Genomic DNA, 20,664 nt, shown 5'->3' on the forward strand with positions numbered 1-20,664 from the left:
ATTTTTCCTCAGTCTCTCTAACCACTCAGTAGGAGTTTCATCCTTTTTCTGATGTTCACTAAAGGTTTTGTTTATATTTTGTCCTCTAGGGACTGATTCCCTTATACCCTGGATTATAATCGTCCTTAGGTCTTGCATATGACCTCTATCGATTTCATTTTGATTATTCCAATTAGGTCGATTTAGAGGCCATTTTATATCTGCTGCCGGACCTTGCTGATGCTGTTGATCCCAAATTCTCATTCCTGCTCTCCTGATCATATCCTTTTCTTCAACAGTGAATAGTATAGCCATTATGGCTTGTATTTCATCCCAGGTATAGATGTTTGGTCCTAAAAACTGATCCACCCGCTCCGCCACACCTAAGGGATCCTCCAATAGATTCCCCATCTCTTTTTTAAATTCTCTGATGTCTCCTGAATTAAGAGGGACAGTCACATATCCCATGCCAGGCTGGGGTCCCCCCATCGCAACCTCCCTTAGGGGGTACAAGCCACTATCACCCCACCCCATTCTAGTTTGACTACGGGTTATTCGTCTCGGTTCTTTCGGGGATTCAGGTGGGGAGTCTGAATTCTCTGGGTCCTCCGGCGCAGTCGGAGGAGGTGAAGGCGCCGGAGGTGGGGGTGGAGGTATGTAAGGAGGAGGAGAGGTGGGAGGTTCGTCCTCATCACGTACCTTCTTTTTCTTAACTTTTTCTTTTAGAGGATATAGTTTTATTCGGGTATTTGATGCTATCCATACTTGTGCATATTCACTCTCCTCTAAATTAAAGGGTTCCCTTGAGTTGACATAAATGTTTAGGGCTTGGCAGACTCATTCTTCAAAGGACCCAAAAACAGGCCAATAGAGATGATCGCCTCTGATTTGTTTCCCTCCCCAAACTTCCATACAATAATAAATCATTTTTGCTTTGTCCTTACCCCGCCTAGAGGGGTAATCTTCCCAATGGTTTAACATCAAGCCTAAAGGGTTATCTGGTGGTATTTGGGGGTACCTTACCTCGGGTCCCAAATCACCCATGGGATCAGAAGGCTTGCTTTTCTTCTGTCCCATCTTCCGGAGCGCCTTCACACACTCACACAATTCGCTTCCCCCTTTTCGTGACCCAGTCCCTCGCGGGATATGGGAACTGCACTACCGAGGGGTCCGCACTCGCTTCGCCCTGCTGGGCGTCTCACACACCATGCTCCGGGAAACCCAACCCCAACCGAACGGTAACCGGCCTATACTCACGCAACCCTGCGTCTTCGTCCGGGGCTTCGTGCACAAAGATTACGGGGTTACCGGTATTTTTTTTTTTTTTTGCTTGTTGCCGAGTTTTGGAGTTCGTCGGTAGAGGGCGTGATGTGATAGCACTCAGCTGGGGCCGCTGAACTCAGCGGGGCGCCTCCCCGTATGGGGTTTCCCACCAGATTGCCTCTATCCGAGTCACGGCACCAATTTTGTTATAGACTATCTTGCCAAAATGATGCAAGTTAGGACAAATTAAATTTCAATTATTTATTTTAGCAAGCGGCAATAAGCAAAACAGCGCTGGGCGGCCGGGGAGTCCCTGCTCCACCAACGGCGCGCGCCCACTTCCCGAGGGTCCGTTTTTTTTATATCCTCCGCCTTCCGTTATCGGGTCTCTCTGAGAGGTGTATCCTGCGTCTGCGCACTTTGCAGCTAGGGGGTCGCTCCATCCGGGTCTTCCTCACGTCACCAGCTTCTCGTATTTCCTACTTTCCTGAGAGTGGCTCACAAAGTCTTTGTTTATATTTTACAGAATATAGACACTACCCCCCTTTTTTTTTTTTTTTTTCCCTTTGTCTTTCTCCCCTTTGTCCTTCTTCCCTTTCTCCCTCTTTTCAGTCTTTTGCCTAGTAGGAGTCCTTACTTCAGCATTTCAACTTAGATAAGCACTTACAGTCAGTTAGTCGTTACACAGTGTAATAGTTAAGATTAAGCTTAGGCCAACATAGTTTATGGAATAACATGTCACGAGCTCCCAGTATCTTCAATGGAATTTGATGAACAAACAGTTTACTGTCTATCACAGCCAGCACTTGCCGGGAACAGGAGGGCCCCGGCCACAGCCGGCCAGGCCGCGGGGCCTAACATAGGCGGCGGGGCTCTCGCCCCCTTTGTGTAGCCGGGACCTGACAGGAGCTTCCCTCCGCCCCTTCCCCAGGGCCGCCCCGCTCCCCCGGAGCGCTGAGGGCGCCCAGCCGCCGCCCCAGGGCTGAGCCCCACACGCCGCCGCCACCCCTTCCCCGGACACCGCCAACCCATCCCCACAACCCCATCCTCTAACCCGCACCCCACACCGCAGCCTCTGAGGGGGGATTTAAATCAGAACCCGGAAGCCGGGGCGGCCGGCGCGGGGCACGCCGGGATTTGTAGTCCCACCGCCCCCGCGAGCGCCTCGCCGCCGAGCCGCGGCGCCGGGGCGGGGAAACCACGAGTCCTGTGAGCCTTTGCGGCCACCACCGCCCCAGGCGCGCAGGCGCAGTGCGGGGGGTTGGTTTTTGAATCCGCGGCGTTGTTATTGACGCCATATTGCTGGTGTGGGAGTCACAGAGGGGAGCGCCGCCGCCGCCACCGCCCGGGCCCCACTGCCATCGCTCGTCATCGGCGGCCCCCGACCGGGTAGCCGGGCTCGGCCCCGCGCCCCTCGGCCCAGCTCCCGCCCCGCCACCGGCCGCGGGCGGAATTGGCCCGGCCAGGGCAGGGCAGGGCGGGCGGCGAGACCGGGGATCCAGCCGGCCGAGCCGGAGCCGCCGGGGGGGCCGGGGCCGCTCCCCAGAGAGAGGCCGACAGGGAGGCGGCGGAGGCCCTGACGCAGCTGCCCCCTCCTTTCCCTGCCGCCCTCCCTTCCCTCCCCGCCAGCCCGCCCCAGACAGCGGGGAAGGCGCCTCTGGGCAGGGCCGGCTGCCGCCGCCGCCGTCTCCCCTGCCCCTCGCTCCGAGCCCCCTTCCTCCGCCCCGCCGCCGCCCCGCGCCATGGCTTGCGGCGCCACTTTGAAAAGGACTCTGGATTTCGACCCGCTGCTGAGCCCGGCGTCCCCGAAGCGGAGGCGATGTGCGCCATTGTCAGCCCCGGCCTCGGCCGCCGCCTCCTCGTCCTTCGCCGCCGCCTCCCCGCAGAAATACCTGCGCATGGAGCCCTCGCCCTTCGGAGAGGTGTCGTCCCGGCTCACCACAGGTGAGGGAGGCGGCCCCGCCGTGCCCGGCAGCCCCCAGGGGCGGCGGCAGCCGGGGGGTGGCGGGGTGCGGGGCGGCGACGGGGGGACCTCGGCGGGGAGGGGGGCGGCGGGTGCGCAGGGCAGGGGGCCGGCAAGGCGACTGGGGAAGGGGGGGCGAGGAAGAAGAGCGCAGGGTTGGGTGGGTCTCGCGTCCCCCTCCAGCCATTTTCTGTCGGGCTGTGTGGCTGGCGGGGGCCGGGGCGATCCCTGCTCGGCTTGGCACCGCCGCGGCGGAGACACAATAGAAATGGCCGTTTGCAGCAGGAGAGGGGGAGGAGGGACGGGGAGGAAGGGGGGGCGGGTTGAGCCGGTGCGGGAGGGTGGCCATAGGAAAGGGGTCGGGGGGGTGGTGGTGGTGGTGGTGGTGGTGAGACTGGAGAAAGAGACCCGATCGGGGGAAAGGGAGTGCGTTGGTGGGGGAGGCTTGATCTGGTGCCGAGGAAAGGGGGAGGCCGGCTTTCCTCGCGTCGGGGACGGGCACGGAGCATTTTTTTCCTCTCTTTCACGGGTGCCTGGCTGTGGCAAGGAGAGCCGCAGGGGCGAGTCAAGCTGCGGAAGCGCCGTGGGCGGCGGGGGCGGGGGTGACCGTGGTGTCTGCGGGGCGGGGGCTGGGGCTCGCTCCCGGCCTGCGCCCGAGCCCCTCTCGGTGGGGCCCCCATCGATCCTTTGCAGCCATTATCGGTGGGTCGAGCGTTGCCCGAGCCGAGGCGGCGGCACCTCCTCCCGTTGCTCAGACATCGGGGGGAGGGGAGGAGGGGGGGGGCGGGAGGGAGGGCGGGGAGCGCGGCCTGTCATCAATCACCCGCAAAACGCCAGTGGGAAAAGGCAAAAGCAGATAAAACAAAGGGGTAATTCCGCTTCCAGTCCCTTAATGCGTGCCACCGTCCCGGCTGAGCCATTCTGTGGCATCCTTAAAGTTTCGTAGGAAAACCGAGCGATGAAAGGGATTGTGTGCAAGGGTGAGAGTTGCCTTCAGGGCAGATAAAATGGAATCGGGCAGTCTCCTCGTCTCGGAGACGTTGGGCGAGAACGAAACCCTTTTACATTCTTAACCTGTGAGAGATGAGTCAACCGGTGGCCCTAAAAGCTTCAGGTTTGCTTGTGTAATTGATGTCAATTAAAAATCAACCGAGTTCGTTTTACCAGCGAGTAGGGAGAGAAGAAAGGAATGAATTTTGGCTGGGCACGCAGGATTGATGGGCCCTTGCCACGGTTAGTCTAGTCGGTAGCTTCCAGTAATGCACTTAAGGACGGTTAAGCTCGCAGCCATGAGTGGCTGTAGCGCTGAGGTATGGATCTGTGTCCTTTGTGTGCAGGAAAAAAGCCCTCTGCAGTTGTTGCAGCTGAATTCCTTCTGCCGTTGCATTCGGTACTCCCTTTTAGACAAAAGTTGGCCCCGGATTACTGCTAGTATTACAGAGCAGTAAGTTTGTGTTTTCAAATCGCCATCTCCTCCATGTAGGACAGTGCCTTGTTTCGATGTTCTTAATTCTGAAAACTGTGCAGTAGAATACATTTTTTACAGGTTTTAATCAAATAATTAAAAATTGCTATGGAGGAGATATATAGAGGGCATACAAAGCACTTAAACTTGGCATCAGCGCCTTGATTTTTTTTGAACCTCTAGGAAAAGATCTTGAATGAGTCAGCGGTCTGGGATGAGAGTTGTGATGGATGGCACTCCCTGGTACAGTGAGGCATTACATATACTTTAAAATAGATGTTTAAAATCAGAATTAATTCGCTTCTTTTTAGAAGATAAATGTTACTTCATTGCAGGGATTTCTTTTGGCTTGTTTCTTTGGGATTTGGAGAGCTTAGGTTATGAATGTTTGATATAAATATTGTCTGGCCAGTAAATGTGTATTGCTGAAAGGAGACAAATCAATAACATTTTCAGCAGAGATAACCTATAGCAGTATTTGAGGTAATACCTAAACTCTGATCTTAATGATTCTGAAGGTCTTAAAAGTTAAAATGTTACTGAAGTTGAGCAAACACAGGCCTTATCTTCTCTTGAGAAAATCAGAGGTGCAGGTGGTAATCCATGTGAAAAGGTGATTCTGTATTGACAAGGGTGTGTTTTACGTAAGCCATTTGTATAATATAATGAAAAGCGAAGGACAGTAAATCAGGACGTCTCTTACAGCACTTGAATGCTCCCGAACAAAACTTGAAGCGTTTATAAATTGTGCACATTAACAGGGGTTTTGCTTAAAAGCTCCCTTTATGGTTTCTGTTACAAGAAAAAAAAATCTTTATACAGTGCTAGTGCAAATGTGACTGTTAAGCAGCTTGTTTAGTTTCTACTTTCAGTTGAATTTAGGGATATTATGACATTGTGTATATTTCATTTCTACCATCAGCAAACAAAATGGAGCTTATCATTTTGAAGGGGCCACTTGAAAGATTGTGCGGGATTCATCTCATCTAATTTTGTAAATGTACATTTGACCTAATAATTTGTGGGTTTTTTGATAGTTGGAAGAAACAGATGGTTTCTTCTAGAGCTCTGACTTAGGATGAGGCAAAGTGTGCTGCAGAAATATGTATTGCTTTCCCTTCACTGTAAATGAATTTACGTGACCGTTTCTGGTGTAGATGTCTATGTTTGGGTCAGATAAATCTTTCTTTGTGTGTGAAAAGAATTCCACTGTGATTTTAGAAGTGTTCCCAACTGAGTCACTGTTTTGTTCGGTTTTCATATTGGGAAGTTTAGTAACAATAGCCAGAGTTCAGTTGACTTCACTTACGGTTTTCTCAGCGTGTTACTGTGATGCTTAGGTTTCCAGCACTTAAAAATTGTCTGAGTTTTATTTAATGAAAATTAATGGTCGTACAAAATCAGAGCTCTGGATAGAAAACCTGATGCTGATACTTTAAGTTAACGCTTAAGTGTTTTTCTTCTATATGATACCCTGCCCTGGTAGTGTTTAACTTCACCCAGTGGAGACTATATCAGCACCAGAATTTCTTACCACATGGTTAATCATTTCAAAAGCTTATTATCTGGAAGCAGAATATGGATTGGTTGAGGGGGGTGCTGAGAACTAAGAATACAGTGTGGTAGTCAGATGAGAAAACAGCTGTCTTTATAGAGTGGTCATAGACAAATAAACGATATGTCTGTTTGAGAGAGGGTAGGCTTATTCAAGATGAAATTTATCTCTCACAAGAGTGTTTTAATATTTTGTGGTTATTTGAACAGCTGTTAGGTCACTTCCAGTTTCTCAGTGAATTTGGCAGCCCAACTGTAATTGTGGCTTTACTGTCTATACTTTATGTAGAATTGTGCTTACTGGCTTGAGCATACTCTGTGTATGATTGCTAATTTTTGGATACCATTGTTTGCATCTAAAATTATGTTTTTAAAAACCGTGTTCACTATAAGCAGTGCAGAACATATTTGCCCGGCATAAGACAGGTACAATTTTGAAAGAGTGGCTCCTGTTAAGAAGTTTTGAAGTACTTGAATACTACACACGAGTTTTACTTTCATGTACCTTCTAGATGTAAATGAGACTGTTCTGTATGATCAGAATAACTGCACTTGGGTCTGGATGCCTGTGCATAATGCCTTGTATGTGTTCGGTTTCCTCTGAAGTCCTAAGGGTGCTGTCCTGTTGGGAGACTGTTCGATGAATTCTGGAGGGTGAAAGGAGGAAGCAAGGGAAGTATTTTTTCTGTTATCTGCTGGATGTCTTAGAACTGTTATTTGCCGTTTTACCCTGATTAAATATTACATTCTGGGCAAAATTATGAATAAACTAGTTGTCTTTTAAATTCAAAGGCAGGTCAGTGTTAGAAAGCCTGAACGTCTGGATATTTATATGGTGGGAAATACAGTCCAAAGAATTGGAGGAGGGAGAGATAATGTTGACCACAGGGATTTACATCTCCTGATTCATGATACATAGTAACTGAGAGGAGCAGCTAGAACTTTGTAGAATCAAAAAGAATGCTGTATTTAAAAACAGTATGTGAAATCGCTTAAAAATCTACAAACTGTTGCATCTGCATATGCAGTTTTTTCTCCCATCTGAAACATTCATCTGCCTCAACACTTCCCCAGCAACTAACTAATGTTGCAAACCAAAAATTGTAGTGGGTGGAGTTACCAAGAACAGTCCTTCAACTCAGGTCACTGGTTGCAGTCCAAACAGAGATAATGTCAAAAGTTTGATGGAATATGGGAACTATTGAATTTATGCAGTATTTAGTAGTGAGTATGCATAATTGGTATTTGCTGCTCTAGTGGCAACTGTATGGCAAATGGAGTTGCTTGTAATAGTCCCTCTCTCATGAAGGACTCTTTGCAAACAGAAGGTAGATGAATTTGTCTTTAATGTATATCTTTTGCTGTCACAGAATAATCTGGAAAAAATTTTGATCTAATTAGCACAGATTTTCAAAAGTAATGCAAGAAATTTACTTTGACCTTTCTGATTAGGAAGAACTGTTAGCCTTCCCTATAGGCTGTCCTCCTATGACCTTTCAGTTGCCCTCTTGAGCAACCTTCACTACTTCTGTCTGACAGAACTTGGTCAGACAGTGGCCAAGTATGGGTTTGCCTTTGAACAGATCTGGTGTCTTTGGAATGTGGCATATTAGTAGTGCTGCATCTCTTTCCGCTTAATTTCTGTTTTGCTAACATTTATCCACATATGTATTTATTGCTAAATTATCTTGGCGAGATGCCAAGTTTCTCATTGTGTTCCAGTATTGCAGAAATCATTAGGATTTTAAAAAACAAAACATTCCCACCCCTTAAGAAAAAAAGAAAAAGCATGTAATGGCTGCATCTGGACTTGATAATTTAATTTATATGAGAAATTTCTATATATATGCCTGTGGTGACTATAAATGTTAAGTACCCTTGGTTGTAGATGTCATAAAATGTTGAAGCAGTTTTTTGTTTCAGTGGGAAGTCTGATAAATGCAATGTGACATTTTTTTTTATGTGAAGAGAAAGATCTAATTGCTGTGTCTAATACATTTTGCATTGCTTGATTTATTTTTCATTCCTCAACCCCCTTGATCAGGAGAACTGGGATTTCCTGAAATAACACATTTGCAGAATGAGCTAATGCATATGTGAGCATCCGGCTTGTTGTGGGAGAACCAGAACCTTCGTCAGTCCGAGACCTTGACTAATTGGATCTCGTGAGGTGGCCAGCTCTGTGCCACAGAGTCCATTATGAGCTGCTTCTGTCCGTCAGTAGCTATAGACACTGGCTGTGAAGTGTCAGCATGTACCCCTTATCAGGGTTGTCTCTGGCTTAGAGCATGCTCCTCTGAGGTGAGCATGATTTCCAAAAGTATACATTCTATTATTGAAGTCTAACAGGCCATGCCTAATTAAGAAATGTAACTGGAGTGATTGATGTCTGTGACCAAAGCAAGGGAGTAAAAGGAATATCTGAATTATTTTAATTTCTGTCTGTGCCTGCGCATTCCCTGGTTAAGTAGACATAAAAAGTGAAGGGTACTGTTCCCCATTGCTGTGCTGCCCTCCAGGGAAGCTGGCTTCTTAAAATTAACATTGTATGCCAGTAGTCCCGTGGGGAGACCGAAACTTAAGAATGTGGTAGCATCAACTAGATGTTGAATAAGGGTGATTGCCTAATAGAAATGTTATAAATTTGGACTAGTGAAGCAGCTTTGCTTTAAACAGGAGCTGAAATCCCTGAAGATGTATACAGTTGACATCAGGATAGCATTTGATTGATTCACTTAAAAGGAATCTCAGGCATGGTTCAGGTTTGAATGCATATGTTGAATGGTGACATTGCAAACTGAAATCTGAGCTTTAGGTTCCATTTCAGGCCAGGAAAACTGCTACTCTGATTTCAGCCTATTGAGTCACCTTCCTACGTGTTTTGCCAAAGTTTCCTTCAGCTAAATGAGAGAAGCCAGGAACTGAGATGAGAGTTTAAAAATCAAGCCAAAAAAAGAGAAAGAAATCCTTCAGGGGAAACAATCAGCACCTTCATAGTTGATAAGCACTTATTAAAATGGAGAAAATAATTGTTTGCCTTGTTACCTTTTCAAGTTGAACTGCTGTTTCCCTTGTACATAATTTCTAGGTAATTACAGGTCAGGATGAAGTAATTAGATGACAGAACTTTGAAAGAATAACTTGCCTTTTTATCATAAATGAAAGGAAGTAAGAGGACGACATCACTCCTTGGAAATGAATATTTGGCTTTGTAACCATTAGTGTGACAGATCATATTTCAGATGTCAAACTTGAATTCTGTTTTGCCCCCTTCATGTTTCATCCTCTTCACTGGGTGTGAAAGCAGCTGAAATGTGAAATCTTGGTTCCCCGAATCGTATCTGAAATTCTGAAAGAATCCTGGCGTGAATGCTCTCCTTTATCTTAATGCAGTATTTCATGAACCTTTATGCTCTTAGTACACAGAGCTCTAGATAAAAAAGGAGCATCTATGCATTTTATTATATTCAGGTATGTTTGACTGAATCCCTCATGCCTTTAGTCGTCATGGTGAGACAGTAGCAGTCTTCGTTTGTCATTCTTTATTTTAGCCTTGAACCTGAAGGAGGAAATGGGGGCATATAATACAGTCTTGCATAACTGACTGGAATTTGTAGTCATCTTGAATTTGAAATGTCATTTATGAAGTACTAATTAATTTCAGTGTGTTAGCAGTGTGGCTTTTTCTTGCTACTACCCTAGATTCAGCAAGCCTAATTTTCACTTTCAGTACCTCTGCCTGGTGTTTCCTGTAGCTAGCTCTGTGCCTTCAGAGGTACCTCTTACCGGTAGAAACACTGAGCATGGGGGATACAGTGAAATTAAAAAGAAGTTGAGGATAGGCCACAGTGATGTATGTTTGATCTTATTAAATATATTCCTTTTGGCATCTTATAAATGAATTTATTGCCTGACATACAATGTCTGATTTGAACTTCGCCTATAAGATGGATGCAAGTCTTTATTTAAAATATCTGAGGAGTTCTAATATATATGATTCCAGTTCTCACTTCAGTTTTATAGTCTTAGAGAAGCTCAGATTAGGTTTTCTTTAATGAATGCACTTTGGATTCTAAATTCTTACGTATAAAACAGTTTGTTAATTAAAATGCATGTCATTGTTAAAAAAGACAATTTGGGCCTTCACATCAAGGAACACATAAAAAACTTGTCCTGTGTTTGACACCAGTTAAACGCACATTTTAATTCAGTTGTCAGCTGCTGAGAGAATAGTCAGAGCTAATTGGAAGTAAGGGAGGTTAAGAAACAGAGCTTGAAAAGGCAGGAAAGTTTTCTGGAAGCAAATCTAGGTTGGAGAATGAGATCTGCTAACTCTAAGCTTAATTTAACTGGGACAGAGTTTTAAAGGGCTTCACAGTTAGATGTCTGCCACATAGGTGGTGTTAAAAAGTTGTCTGGTTTGCACTGCCTTAATATTTTGTGGCTTCTTTCAAGTGCTGAGATGTTATAAAAACTGTTTTGAACAGAATTGTTTGTTCATCAGATGTATTTTTGTGGATTTATTAAGCAAAACTGTAAATGCCAGAAGTAACTTGGTACATTTAAACAACTTTTCTTAATCTCCTAGATTGTTTAACAAAAAAAAAAGACAAAATTCAATTTGGCATTCAGCTTTTCATTTGAAATCAGTCATAAATATTTGCGAGCTGACCTTTCACTTCACAGTGAAGTGGTTATGTTTACAGTCAAAGATTTTATACCACTGTATGTTAATAAAAATGTCTACTCAGTCTTTGCTGCTGCAAAAATGTGCCTGCTTGATTTGAAGCATTACTAGTCTGATCATTCATGTGAGAAGTCATTGGACAGTTCAGTGCTACATTAAACTTGTGTTTCTTGGCTATTAAACCCCATTTTACAAATGGTGGAAGTTGGGAAGTATGAGATGAATCATTCTCACAGTCATCTTGCCTGCTAGCAGCATGGTACTAAGTAGAGCTTGTAGTCCAGTTCTCTGTGCTGAGCAGTAGTGCCTTAAATTTTGTAAGTTGGGCTAAATAGAGGAATACCGTTTACCAAATCATGTTATGTACATGCTCAACAAGTATTCAGTTAAGACTTCAAATATCAGGCTTTTTTCTCCTGGTGGCTGTTTGCAATGTAGACAGTGTATTGTCATGTTTAAATAGTCCCCTCTTCCATCCCTCTGTGCTTAGTTTTATACCTTTACCTGAAGTTATAGTAATGCAAACTGTCAGAGTGGTTCTGTCAGGACAAGGATCTCCCAACATACCTGTCAGTGGCATTTCTTGAGGTTTTTGATCTTCAGAGCAAGACTTTAAAGATGGCAAGTTAAAAAGTGTTGTCAAATTAGAAGATGATGAAATTACTGTAGTATCATTGAGACTTCGGGGTCCACAATTCAATATAATTTGGCGTATGTCACGTATCATTGGCGCACAGATCTTAATTTTCTATCCCAGTTGTTAAAAGTTTTCCCAAAGTCAGTACCTGATTTTTCCACCTCCCCTCCTTGTTCTCCCCTCATGTTGTGTTTTCTCCTTCTCTCTGGCTGGTATTTTAACATTTTCTCTTAATTATTCCCCATTTGCAGGCGTTGTTAGGGCCGGAGGAAACCTGGATGATAATTGTTGGTTTAACTCTTGCAGTTTTATCCATTGACCAGTCTGTTTAGGTTTTCTTTCTTAATGATTCTGTGGTTAATGTGGTTTGAGAATGTTTCTGCAAAAAAGATAATATAAAGGAGAGCTATAGAGAAGATTTTTATCGAAGTTGTTAGAAGCTAAATTTGGCTGATGTTTTTGCAGTTCATACAGAATTTGGAAAGTATGCCCAAGATCAAGTAGTCATAGTGAAGGATGCACGTGGTCTGTTACATTTTTCAGTTAATGTAAATACAGTGTGTGAATGTTTGCAGTCACATTTCTCACAGTGTAGACGTGCTTTAGGACAGACGTTATCTTATGAGGTAATTTGATTCCCACTCAAAATTATGCAGTATTGCTTTAGCTAGAACAGCACTTGATTTTGAGGAAAATTATTGTTTTGCCATCATAATGCTGTTGAGTAAAACTGTTGCAGGATCATTCTTCAATGGATGCTGCATTTGTGTATGCACGTGACAAATTCTACATGGGATTCTATTTAATTTTGGAAGCCTGGCTGTATTTTGGTTTAACCTGGTTTATGTATTTCTGTACCACGCTGCATTGTAGTGTGTATCTTGTCCTACAGAAAGTATGAAACCTCCAGCCACCCTTGAGTACTTTTTTTCCCCACTTTCTTGTAGTTTCCTTCATTTCCCTACTGTGCTTCTTTATTACATCATCTGCATTTGCTGCTTCTTTGAACCAAGATATTGATCTCCCTTTACAGAGTTGAAAATTGTACAAGCACTGTAGGCATGGCACTGAAAAGATATAAACTTCAAGGCCTTAGTCAACAGACAAAATCCAAACAAGAAGCTCGTTTGCTGAAAATGTTGGTATTCCTGTGGACCGGAAACAGTTTCCTCTCCTTTCATAAATTGGAAGTCCCCAGACTGACTTACAGAACTGAAGAACCACCACAATAGTTAAACCTCTGAACTAGGAATTGGCAGATGTTTACTTCTGCTTGGTCTAGCACGGGCTTCAGCCATTGACTGAATAAGCTGGTGGCTGAAGTTACTTGCTTCACACAGTTGTTTACTAGAAAATGTTCAAACATGGAACCTCATTAATGTACTGTTTACAAACCTGAAAGTGAATTGAGAAGTTTTCATGGTATTGTATTGGCAAAATGCTGAACAGAAGTAACAAGGTACTAAGTGGAGTCCTTTGCAACTGTGACATGATCACATGGATTTGTATGTATGTGAGTTTTGGAAAGCTGTCTTTGCCAAAAGTCCAGAAGTCTCAGGGGAAGCCGATCCTGTGGGAAATTCTTTTAAATGCATTTGAGCATTTGAAAGTAAGAATTCTCATTAAGAGAGAGTCTTCGGAAGTCTCTTTCTGTGAAGGTCTCCTGCAAAAAATAGAAAACGGCCTCTTTTTTTTTTTTTTTTTATATTTTACATTGCCAGAGGATATGCAGTTAGGGCACTGATGTACCTGAGAGCATTTTGGTAGATGGAACTTCAGAGAGGTCACACAGGATTGGTAGTTTTACTGCAATGATTACTTTTTTCCTTGCAATTCTACAATGCAGATGAGATTATTAAAAGCACTTGCTGTATTTTATTTGGTGCAGTCAAATGCTGAACTACATATTGCCATACTCCTTTAAAAGAGATTATTGATCCATCCATTGTGTTTATTTGGATAGATCTGAGGCTGTCAAAAATGTTTTGGAAGGCTTTTGTGTTTTGCCTGTTGGTTTCCAGTTCTTTGATATTTTAAGCAGTAGTTGCTTTATACATGTTCTGTCTAAATTGTGTTTTTCTCTCCATTTTGCTGCCTATATACCAGTAACTGTACACAGAGAAATGGTGTTTCATGTACACGTTTTGTTCTGGAGTCTTTTGTTACCCTCAACTGTATGAATGATAAATGCTGTCTTGGGGAGAAAGATGATTGTAAATTAAATGTATGAAGGGATGATGATGAATAACTAGTAGAAGCTCTATAGCCTAATTTTTATCCATGTATATTGTATAGTTGATAGTTCCTAAATTTTAACCTTATGCTGTTTATTTTTGCTGGTAGTACTCCGACACCAATACCTGACCTTATCTAACAACGTTTTTGCTAGTGTTCTCCTGGTGAAAACAGTCTGGAGTTACCTTTCTTTTAGGTAGTTTCATTGTTTGTCTTGGGTAAGACATGGTTGTTTTTGCAGGCTGTGTGTTAAGAGTCTAGCTTTTATCGTCTGATAATTATCTATAGCGTTTGGTGTTTGAGTGGAAATAAAGTTAAGTGAGATGCTGAAATGTAATTATCGTAGGCTTAATTTTTTTATTGTTTTTCTTTTAGAACAAATTCTGTACAACATAAAACAGGAGTATAAACGCATGCAGAAGAGGAGACACTTAGAAAATAGTTTCCAACAGACAGATCCTTGTTGTTCTACTGATGCACAGCCACATGCATTTCTCCTTACTGGACCAGCTTTGCCAGGTACCCAGAAAATTCTGTGTAATTCTGCTATGTGTTTTTAGACTGTCTGTAAATAATTTTTCCTAGTTATGTGGTGGTTTATGGCACCTTCTCACCAGTTACTGTTGCTTTTTTTTGGGCAATAAATTCTGTCTTTCTGCTATATGTTGTTAGGCTGAGTAGATAATTTCCCACACTTATCTGGTGGTTTATGGCATGTTCTCACCAGTTACTGTTGCTTTTTTTGGCAATACTAGCATTGATCTGGAAGATTGTAGCTTCTCATTTTAAGAATCAATAGGACACAAAGCTTGCATTGTTTTCAAGAGACCATCCTGCATACCCTGATACTGTAATAGGCTTTTGCAGAGCAGCTGTCTTTGCACAAATATGCTGTACTCTAATTTTTACATAAAATAGAAGCTTAAGTTTGTAAATGGCAACTGCCATGTAAATGGTGTTCACAGTGTTTGTGTAACGCTTTGGTGTTTTGATTCCCCTGTGTATTGCCCATTGTAGAGGTCTTCCTTTTGAGTGTCCAATCTTACTTTAATAGTAATGAGAAGTGTTCACATGGCAGAGAAAGACTTCTCCACATGTTTTGTAAAGTTCCTTTAGTGTAAAAGATGGGAAGAAAACTGATTATAAAAATGGTTCTGAATTACTTGTAAGTGTAAATTGGTATGCCCAAATATTTAATCTTAGGTACTTCATCTGCAGCATCATCACCATTGAAAAAAGAACAGCCCCTGTTTACTCTCAGACAAGTTGGAATGATCTGTGAACGTTTGCTGAAAGAACGTGAAGAGAAAATCCGTGAAGAGTATGAAGAAATTTTGACCACAAAACTTGCAGGTATATTATAGTTCAAAATAATGTGTTAGGGTGAATTTGAAAGCTTGAAACTTTCTCATTTTTGTGTTATGCTGGGTTTTTTTTCTGACCCAATCTGATTAAGGAATGAGATTGCATACAGGACAGAAAAAAATAATGTGTAGTCTCTTTGATACATTTTTTCTTCTATGCTGCCTTGGATAGAAACTAGGACTCCTGGGTGTTACTAATCAATGGAACCAGTGGATTTATTTCAGATAGAACTTTCTCTTGCTATCATGTCTGAATCGACCATTTCCTTTTCATTTTTTTTTTTGCCAGAAAGACTTTCTATTCTGCTGGCTTAAGAGCTCTTTGTGAAGGACTTTTTTTTTTTTTTTTTTTTTTCCTGCTTGGAAACTGACTTCCTTTTTCTGGAATTTGGCAAGATGACAGTACCTAACATTTCCCTTTCTCTTCCCAGTATTTACCATTACACTGCTGCCAGTGGTGTTTGGTATCTGCCTGAGCAGCAGTAGTTCAGCTGCATTTCTGATGCTCTGTGTTGAATTGCTGTATTTCACACCATTCAGCTGATATTTTTGGCGCCTGATGCCAACTTACCTTTCCATAAGGATCATGTGAATGTCAGCATTGTAAATATGACCTTTCTTTAGTTATTGAAGTTCTCTACTTCTAAGCATCTTGCTAGCATTTGAGGATCTAAATTCTGGTACATTCAGAAGTAGGTGCCTTCACAGTGTGATTTGGTGTCTAAATTAATATGTAGTGTGATGATAATGAACATCTGATTGCACTCTTTGGCAGCAAACCTGCTTTTGAATGCCCATGGCTGTTCTGCTTCCCACCTGAAAACACACCAGAATTAAAGTTTGCTGATCTCTTCAGGTGTGGGAATAAAACCTTCTATAGGTGTGCCCATGTAGAAAGACACCAGACTTGGGTCAGGCTTGTGGGTTGCCTGTGATAGTATTGTCTCTGCACCTGGGCCCTTGTTCATATTCTGTGCTTGCTGATCTGCCATGGCTATGTAGGAAATTGCTGTACTAAGTCCTTCTTAAATCTACATCTATTTACAACTATAACAAGAGCCCTAAATACTTCTGTTGCCTTGGGCCCAATATTCCATTTCTGTGTTTTTCTTTTTAACCTGTTTCAGGCTGATGAATTAGGACTCTGTAGAGCTTTTTTCTTCTGATTTATGTGTGTTAGGAACTGGGTCATTTCTTGCATTCTCTGAAATGCATTTCAGTTAGCAGTGATCATCATAACCATTTGAAGACCAGATATATTTACATTTGTTCCAGGCGCTTTCTGAGTACAAACCTGTAGTTCTTTACAAGCAGGAACCCCTCTGGCAAGTTTCTTCCATGTACTCCATCTGTCAGTCCCAAAGGGGACATTATCATTTTTGGTTCTGATTTTGGGAAGGGAGGGGGGTGATTTCTGTTTGGGGGGTTGTGGTTCACAGTGAGATGAGTTAGGTTTACTTGCTCTTACAGTGGTGGTCACCAAAAGAGCCATTAGAAAGATCATGTTACTGCATCCCATATATCAAGCCAATAATACATTTTCAGCATTATATGGGAATTTAAAGAGGGTGCCAAAAGAATTTAGAAATTTCTTATATAGAAGACCAGTTATGTTTTTCTGCTGACAGAACGATTATATCCTTTTTCTAAACTTTGTACAGTAAGGTGATACTCATTCTTACAAACTAGTGAAGTCAATGGAAATGTAACTGGAAATTCTGTAATAAATCTCAATCAAATAGCTTCTTCACGTGACTTAACTGAATGTTTGAATCTCAGATATTTTCCTCATTCCTTTCTGAATCGTGATTTTCTTGTAGGTAGTTAGATACTGCCTTTTTTTTTCTTTCCCCTTTGTGAGCAGAGTTGCCTTTCATGCAGAGTGAGTGTTTGATAAATGGAAGACTTAGATCACTGTAATGCCCTGATTTCCCCTTCTGCTTCACACCTGAAACTGCTGTGTTAGCATGAACTTGGGTTTGCAAGATGCTTTGCAAGTTTTAAAACCAGAGGAGTGTGAGGGGCTAAGTGAAACTTCAGCTTGAATCTGTTTGTGGAAAAACAGTTTTTTATACTAAAGGTCAAGCCATAGAGTACAGTAATCGTATTTGTATTCATGTCATTTAGCTACCTTTTGTTTTAAAATAGTTAGAACATATATGAGATGGGATGCCAGTGGTGTAAGTATCTTTACAAGCGTTCGCTTAAATTTTCAAACAGCTCTTTGCAGGTTGCTCTTACCTTTGGATTGCTTAGCTTTTCAAATCTGAATACCACAAGAAAGAGGATTTTTAGTAACCATGGATTCTTTACATTTCCAAAGCCGTAGTTTTAACAAAAACGATGCTACAAAGCAGCTGCGTGTATTGACTTAAACCTTTAAAGAAGAAAGCGTGCAAGTTGGGTTTCTGGCCTTTAATCCATACTTTTAGGAAAAGTTCTAGTTGCTGTTATTTTTGGAAATGGTTTCTGGGCAACAGATCCTTCAATCTGCTCTTTGTGTTATTTTGTTGTTTGGCTAAGATCCTCGCATGGCTGCTGAAAAGCCATCAGTCAGAACTGCAGGGAAACAGAGGTCCTGCTTGTGGGCAGAGGGGAACTGGCTGCCGTGACCCTGGGCCCCTTCACTCAGGGATGAATGTCCTTAGATCTTTGGGTCAGGTCCGTACGTTGGGCTGCTGCTGCACTACTTGCTGATTACTGATACCCTGTTTACTTCAAAGGTGAAGCTCATCCCTGCAAGAGGATGGGGACTTTAATGGGGCAAACCTGTGGGACTAGGAACCACTACAAATCTAACTGCATTTTTGGTTGAAGATTGCCTTCTTTGACCTTGCCCTTTTCTCAGAACACCCCACATTGCTGCAAATGTATTTTTCCACAAGGGAGGAAGGGGAATGGAGAGGAGCGGCATCTGGTAGATATTACTCTCCTTGTTCAATTTCCTAATTCTGAAAGGTGATATCCTGCTGATGAGTGCAATATTAAAATTGAGTAAAATATTGCGAATGTATTTGTATGTATGTGTGTATAGAAAGAATAATCTTTCTGGGAAATAACAATGCTTAGTTCAAAGCCAAATTAATACGTTTGATATCTAAATTTCACTTCAGATCACACAGTAGCTGTTTTCATGAAGTTCACAGTCAACTATATGTCTCCTATTGTGGCTACTTTTGTGATTGGAATTAGTCAAGTGTTAGACACTTAGCATTTCATCCTTTTAGTTTTTCGTTTGCTTTTTATTTTCTGGTGGTCACCAAAAAGAATTTTGAACTCCGTAGCAAGTCTCTTTCCTGTGCTTCTGTGTTTCCATTTCGTTAAATTAATTTTCTTACATCTGGTAGGGATAGGAGCAGAGAGAAGTTACGTTTCCAACCCTAGCACTGACCTTAATGCCATGTTTGCTTAACTACTCTGCCCCCACTATGGATCTGTGAAACGGGCACACTTGATTACTTCAGAATAGTGTCTGACGCTTAGCAGGTGTTAGGTGTATTGAGGTCTTTGTGTATGTGCAGCATAATTCTCTTTGAGCATATTGCTGTCTTTCCCATTACAGAAGTTTGTAAGGGAGAGCCTTTTAATTAAGGGGGAACATGTGCTGCATTGTTGTTCTTGGGGATGAAAAGGAAATGGCAGCTATGAACTGTGTAAAGTCACTTAAAACTACTGTTAGTGGATGTGTGTTTAACTTACGATTTGTATGTATAAAAAAGTAGCCTTAAATATTTTTCAGCTTGAGTTAAACTTAATATATTCACAATTCTAATGCTTCATGCTTGCAGAACAATATGACGCATTTGTGAAGTTCACGCATGATCAAATCATGCGACGATATGGAGAACAGCCTGCCAGTTGTGAGTATCTATTTCTTCTGGTTCCTATAGCAGCATTAAGTTGCCAAATATTCAATAATTTAAATGGCCACTGTTTGTTGTTAAGCTTCAGCTAGACCCCAAGTTAAAATACTTTAAATTTGTCATGTGGAAGACTGAGGTTGAAAGGAAGATGTGTGATAAAATTCAGCTTTTGTTTAAAAGAAACTAGAAACTGTCTTCCATAACGTGCTGGGTTTTTAGTTTTGAAGCAGGTTTTGATACTGCCATAGCAGGTTTGTGATAGAGCTGGCATTTGTCAACTCCGTCATTAACTCTTTTTTTTTTTTTTCTCTTTCCAGACGTTTCATGAATCACACTTTCTGCATATGTGGGCTGCCCTATACACCCTGTTTTATTGTTGCAAGCTGTCCCAGTAAAGACTTGCAGCAATGCCATACTTTTTCCCCCTGTGAACACAGGTTATTTCAAGCTTTTGTCAGTGGCAACCACTCTTATGCAGCAACTGGTTTTGGAGTGCTCCCTGATGTCAGTACCACCTGGATGTGGACCTTTGCTACCTGTAATAATACCAGTGGCCTCATTTGCTGTATCATTACAATTTGGCTTCTTATGTTAATAAGTTTGAAAAAGTAAAGGATTAAAGCTGGTGTTCTAGAAGTTGCCCTTCACTGGTTGTGTAAATAAAAATGTAGAATGACACTTCTGACTGAAGTTAGTGTGGTTTTCATAACTGTGCACTACAACAAAGCTGTAATCACAGTTAAGTTAGAATGTAATCCCAGGACAATTTTAAGCAAATAGCCCACAGTACTGCCTGTGAAATAGTGAAGGAGGGCATTTCTGTATTCCATGACTTTTTTGGGGGTTAAGAATGGGTTTATATGATTTCTCATTTTTGTAGTTTTTATTTATTCTATCAGTCTTTAACAAATGTTTATTGCTGCAATTTTTCAGTGTATCATTGTTTTACTGCCCTTGTAGTACTGGAATTTAGTTGGAAGAATAAAACATTTACTTCTAATCTGTTTGTTTTTAATATGCAGGTGGAACTTTTGCTTGTATGAATAAACTTAAATCTGAGTGTTTAAATGAAAACTTTATTTACTAGCAATAGTGGGTGGGTCAGAATTTTAGATCAGGAGGAGGAGGTGGATGAAAATCTCAGGTAGTTCTTCAGAGGCGAAGAAATCTTCCTTAGACTGGCTGTATTGTTTCCTGTTGTGGAGGTTTGCTTCATACAGAACTGACAAGAAACTGTTGATTTAATTTGCTGTGGCTGACTCAAACAGCTGTGCTTGTCTTCCTTCAGATTTGAATGACACATCAAAGGAGATCTGTTCCTAAGATAGAGTAGGCTCTTGCACCACAAGCTGGAACTACGTAGGTATTGGAAGAGCTAAAGGTGTGTGTGTAATCTTTGCGTTCAGGGTCGAGGAGTTTGTTGTTGGATGCATTTAGCTGTTTGCTGGCTGCAGTTGTGAGTCTCAGTGTGAATTACTGAAAAGTTACTACACGGCAAGTCTGGGTCTGTGTGCTGTGGGGTAGAAGTATTGCTTACCAAATGACTTGAGCTATCTGCTCTGGAGACTTCAAAGCAGTTTCAAAGTAATCCTTTGATTATGAACTGTTGTTTTCTCTAACTTACTATCAGTTTCTGGTTAAATGGAAGTCTGTT

General features: G+C 42.4%; 1 protein-coding gene across 4 annotated transcripts; it reads left to right on the plus strand.

Annotated features, from left to right (window-relative positions):
* The first annotated feature begins 2,524 nt into the window (after window positions 1–2,524).
* On the plus strand, window positions 2,525–20,010 carry AKIRIN2 (akirin 2). 4 transcript variants are annotated; one of them, XR_012622600.1, is made up of 5 exons: window positions 2,525–3,186; window positions 14,159–14,302; window positions 15,002–15,136; window positions 17,871–18,064; window positions 18,936–19,007. XR_012622600.1 is itself a non-coding variant. In XM_074819590.1 (5 exons), exons 1-5 carry the CDS (start codon window positions 2,985–2,987, stop codon window positions 19,336–19,338), a joined length of 564 nt encoding a protein of 187 aa, XP_074675691.1. In that variant the 5' UTR covers window positions 2,531–2,984; the 3' UTR covers window positions 19,339–20,010. The 4 variants fall into 4 exon arrangements, 2 of the variants coding, with proteins under 2 accessions (XP_074675691.1, XP_074675690.1); XR_012622599.1 differs by having other exon boundaries at window positions 2,530–3,186; window positions 14,987–15,136; XM_074819590.1 differs by lacking the exon at window positions 17,871–18,064 and adding an exon at window positions 19,328–20,010 and having other exon boundaries at window positions 2,531–3,186.
* The last annotated feature ends 654 nt before the right edge of the window (window positions 20,011–20,664 follow it).

Source organism: Strix aluco, chromosome 3 (genome assembly GCF_031877795.1).
Source record: "Strix aluco isolate bStrAlu1 chromosome 3, bStrAlu1.hap1, whole genome shotgun sequence".
In the NCBI taxonomy this organism is placed as follows: Eukaryota; Metazoa; Chordata; class Aves; order Strigiformes; family Strigidae; genus Strix; species Strix aluco.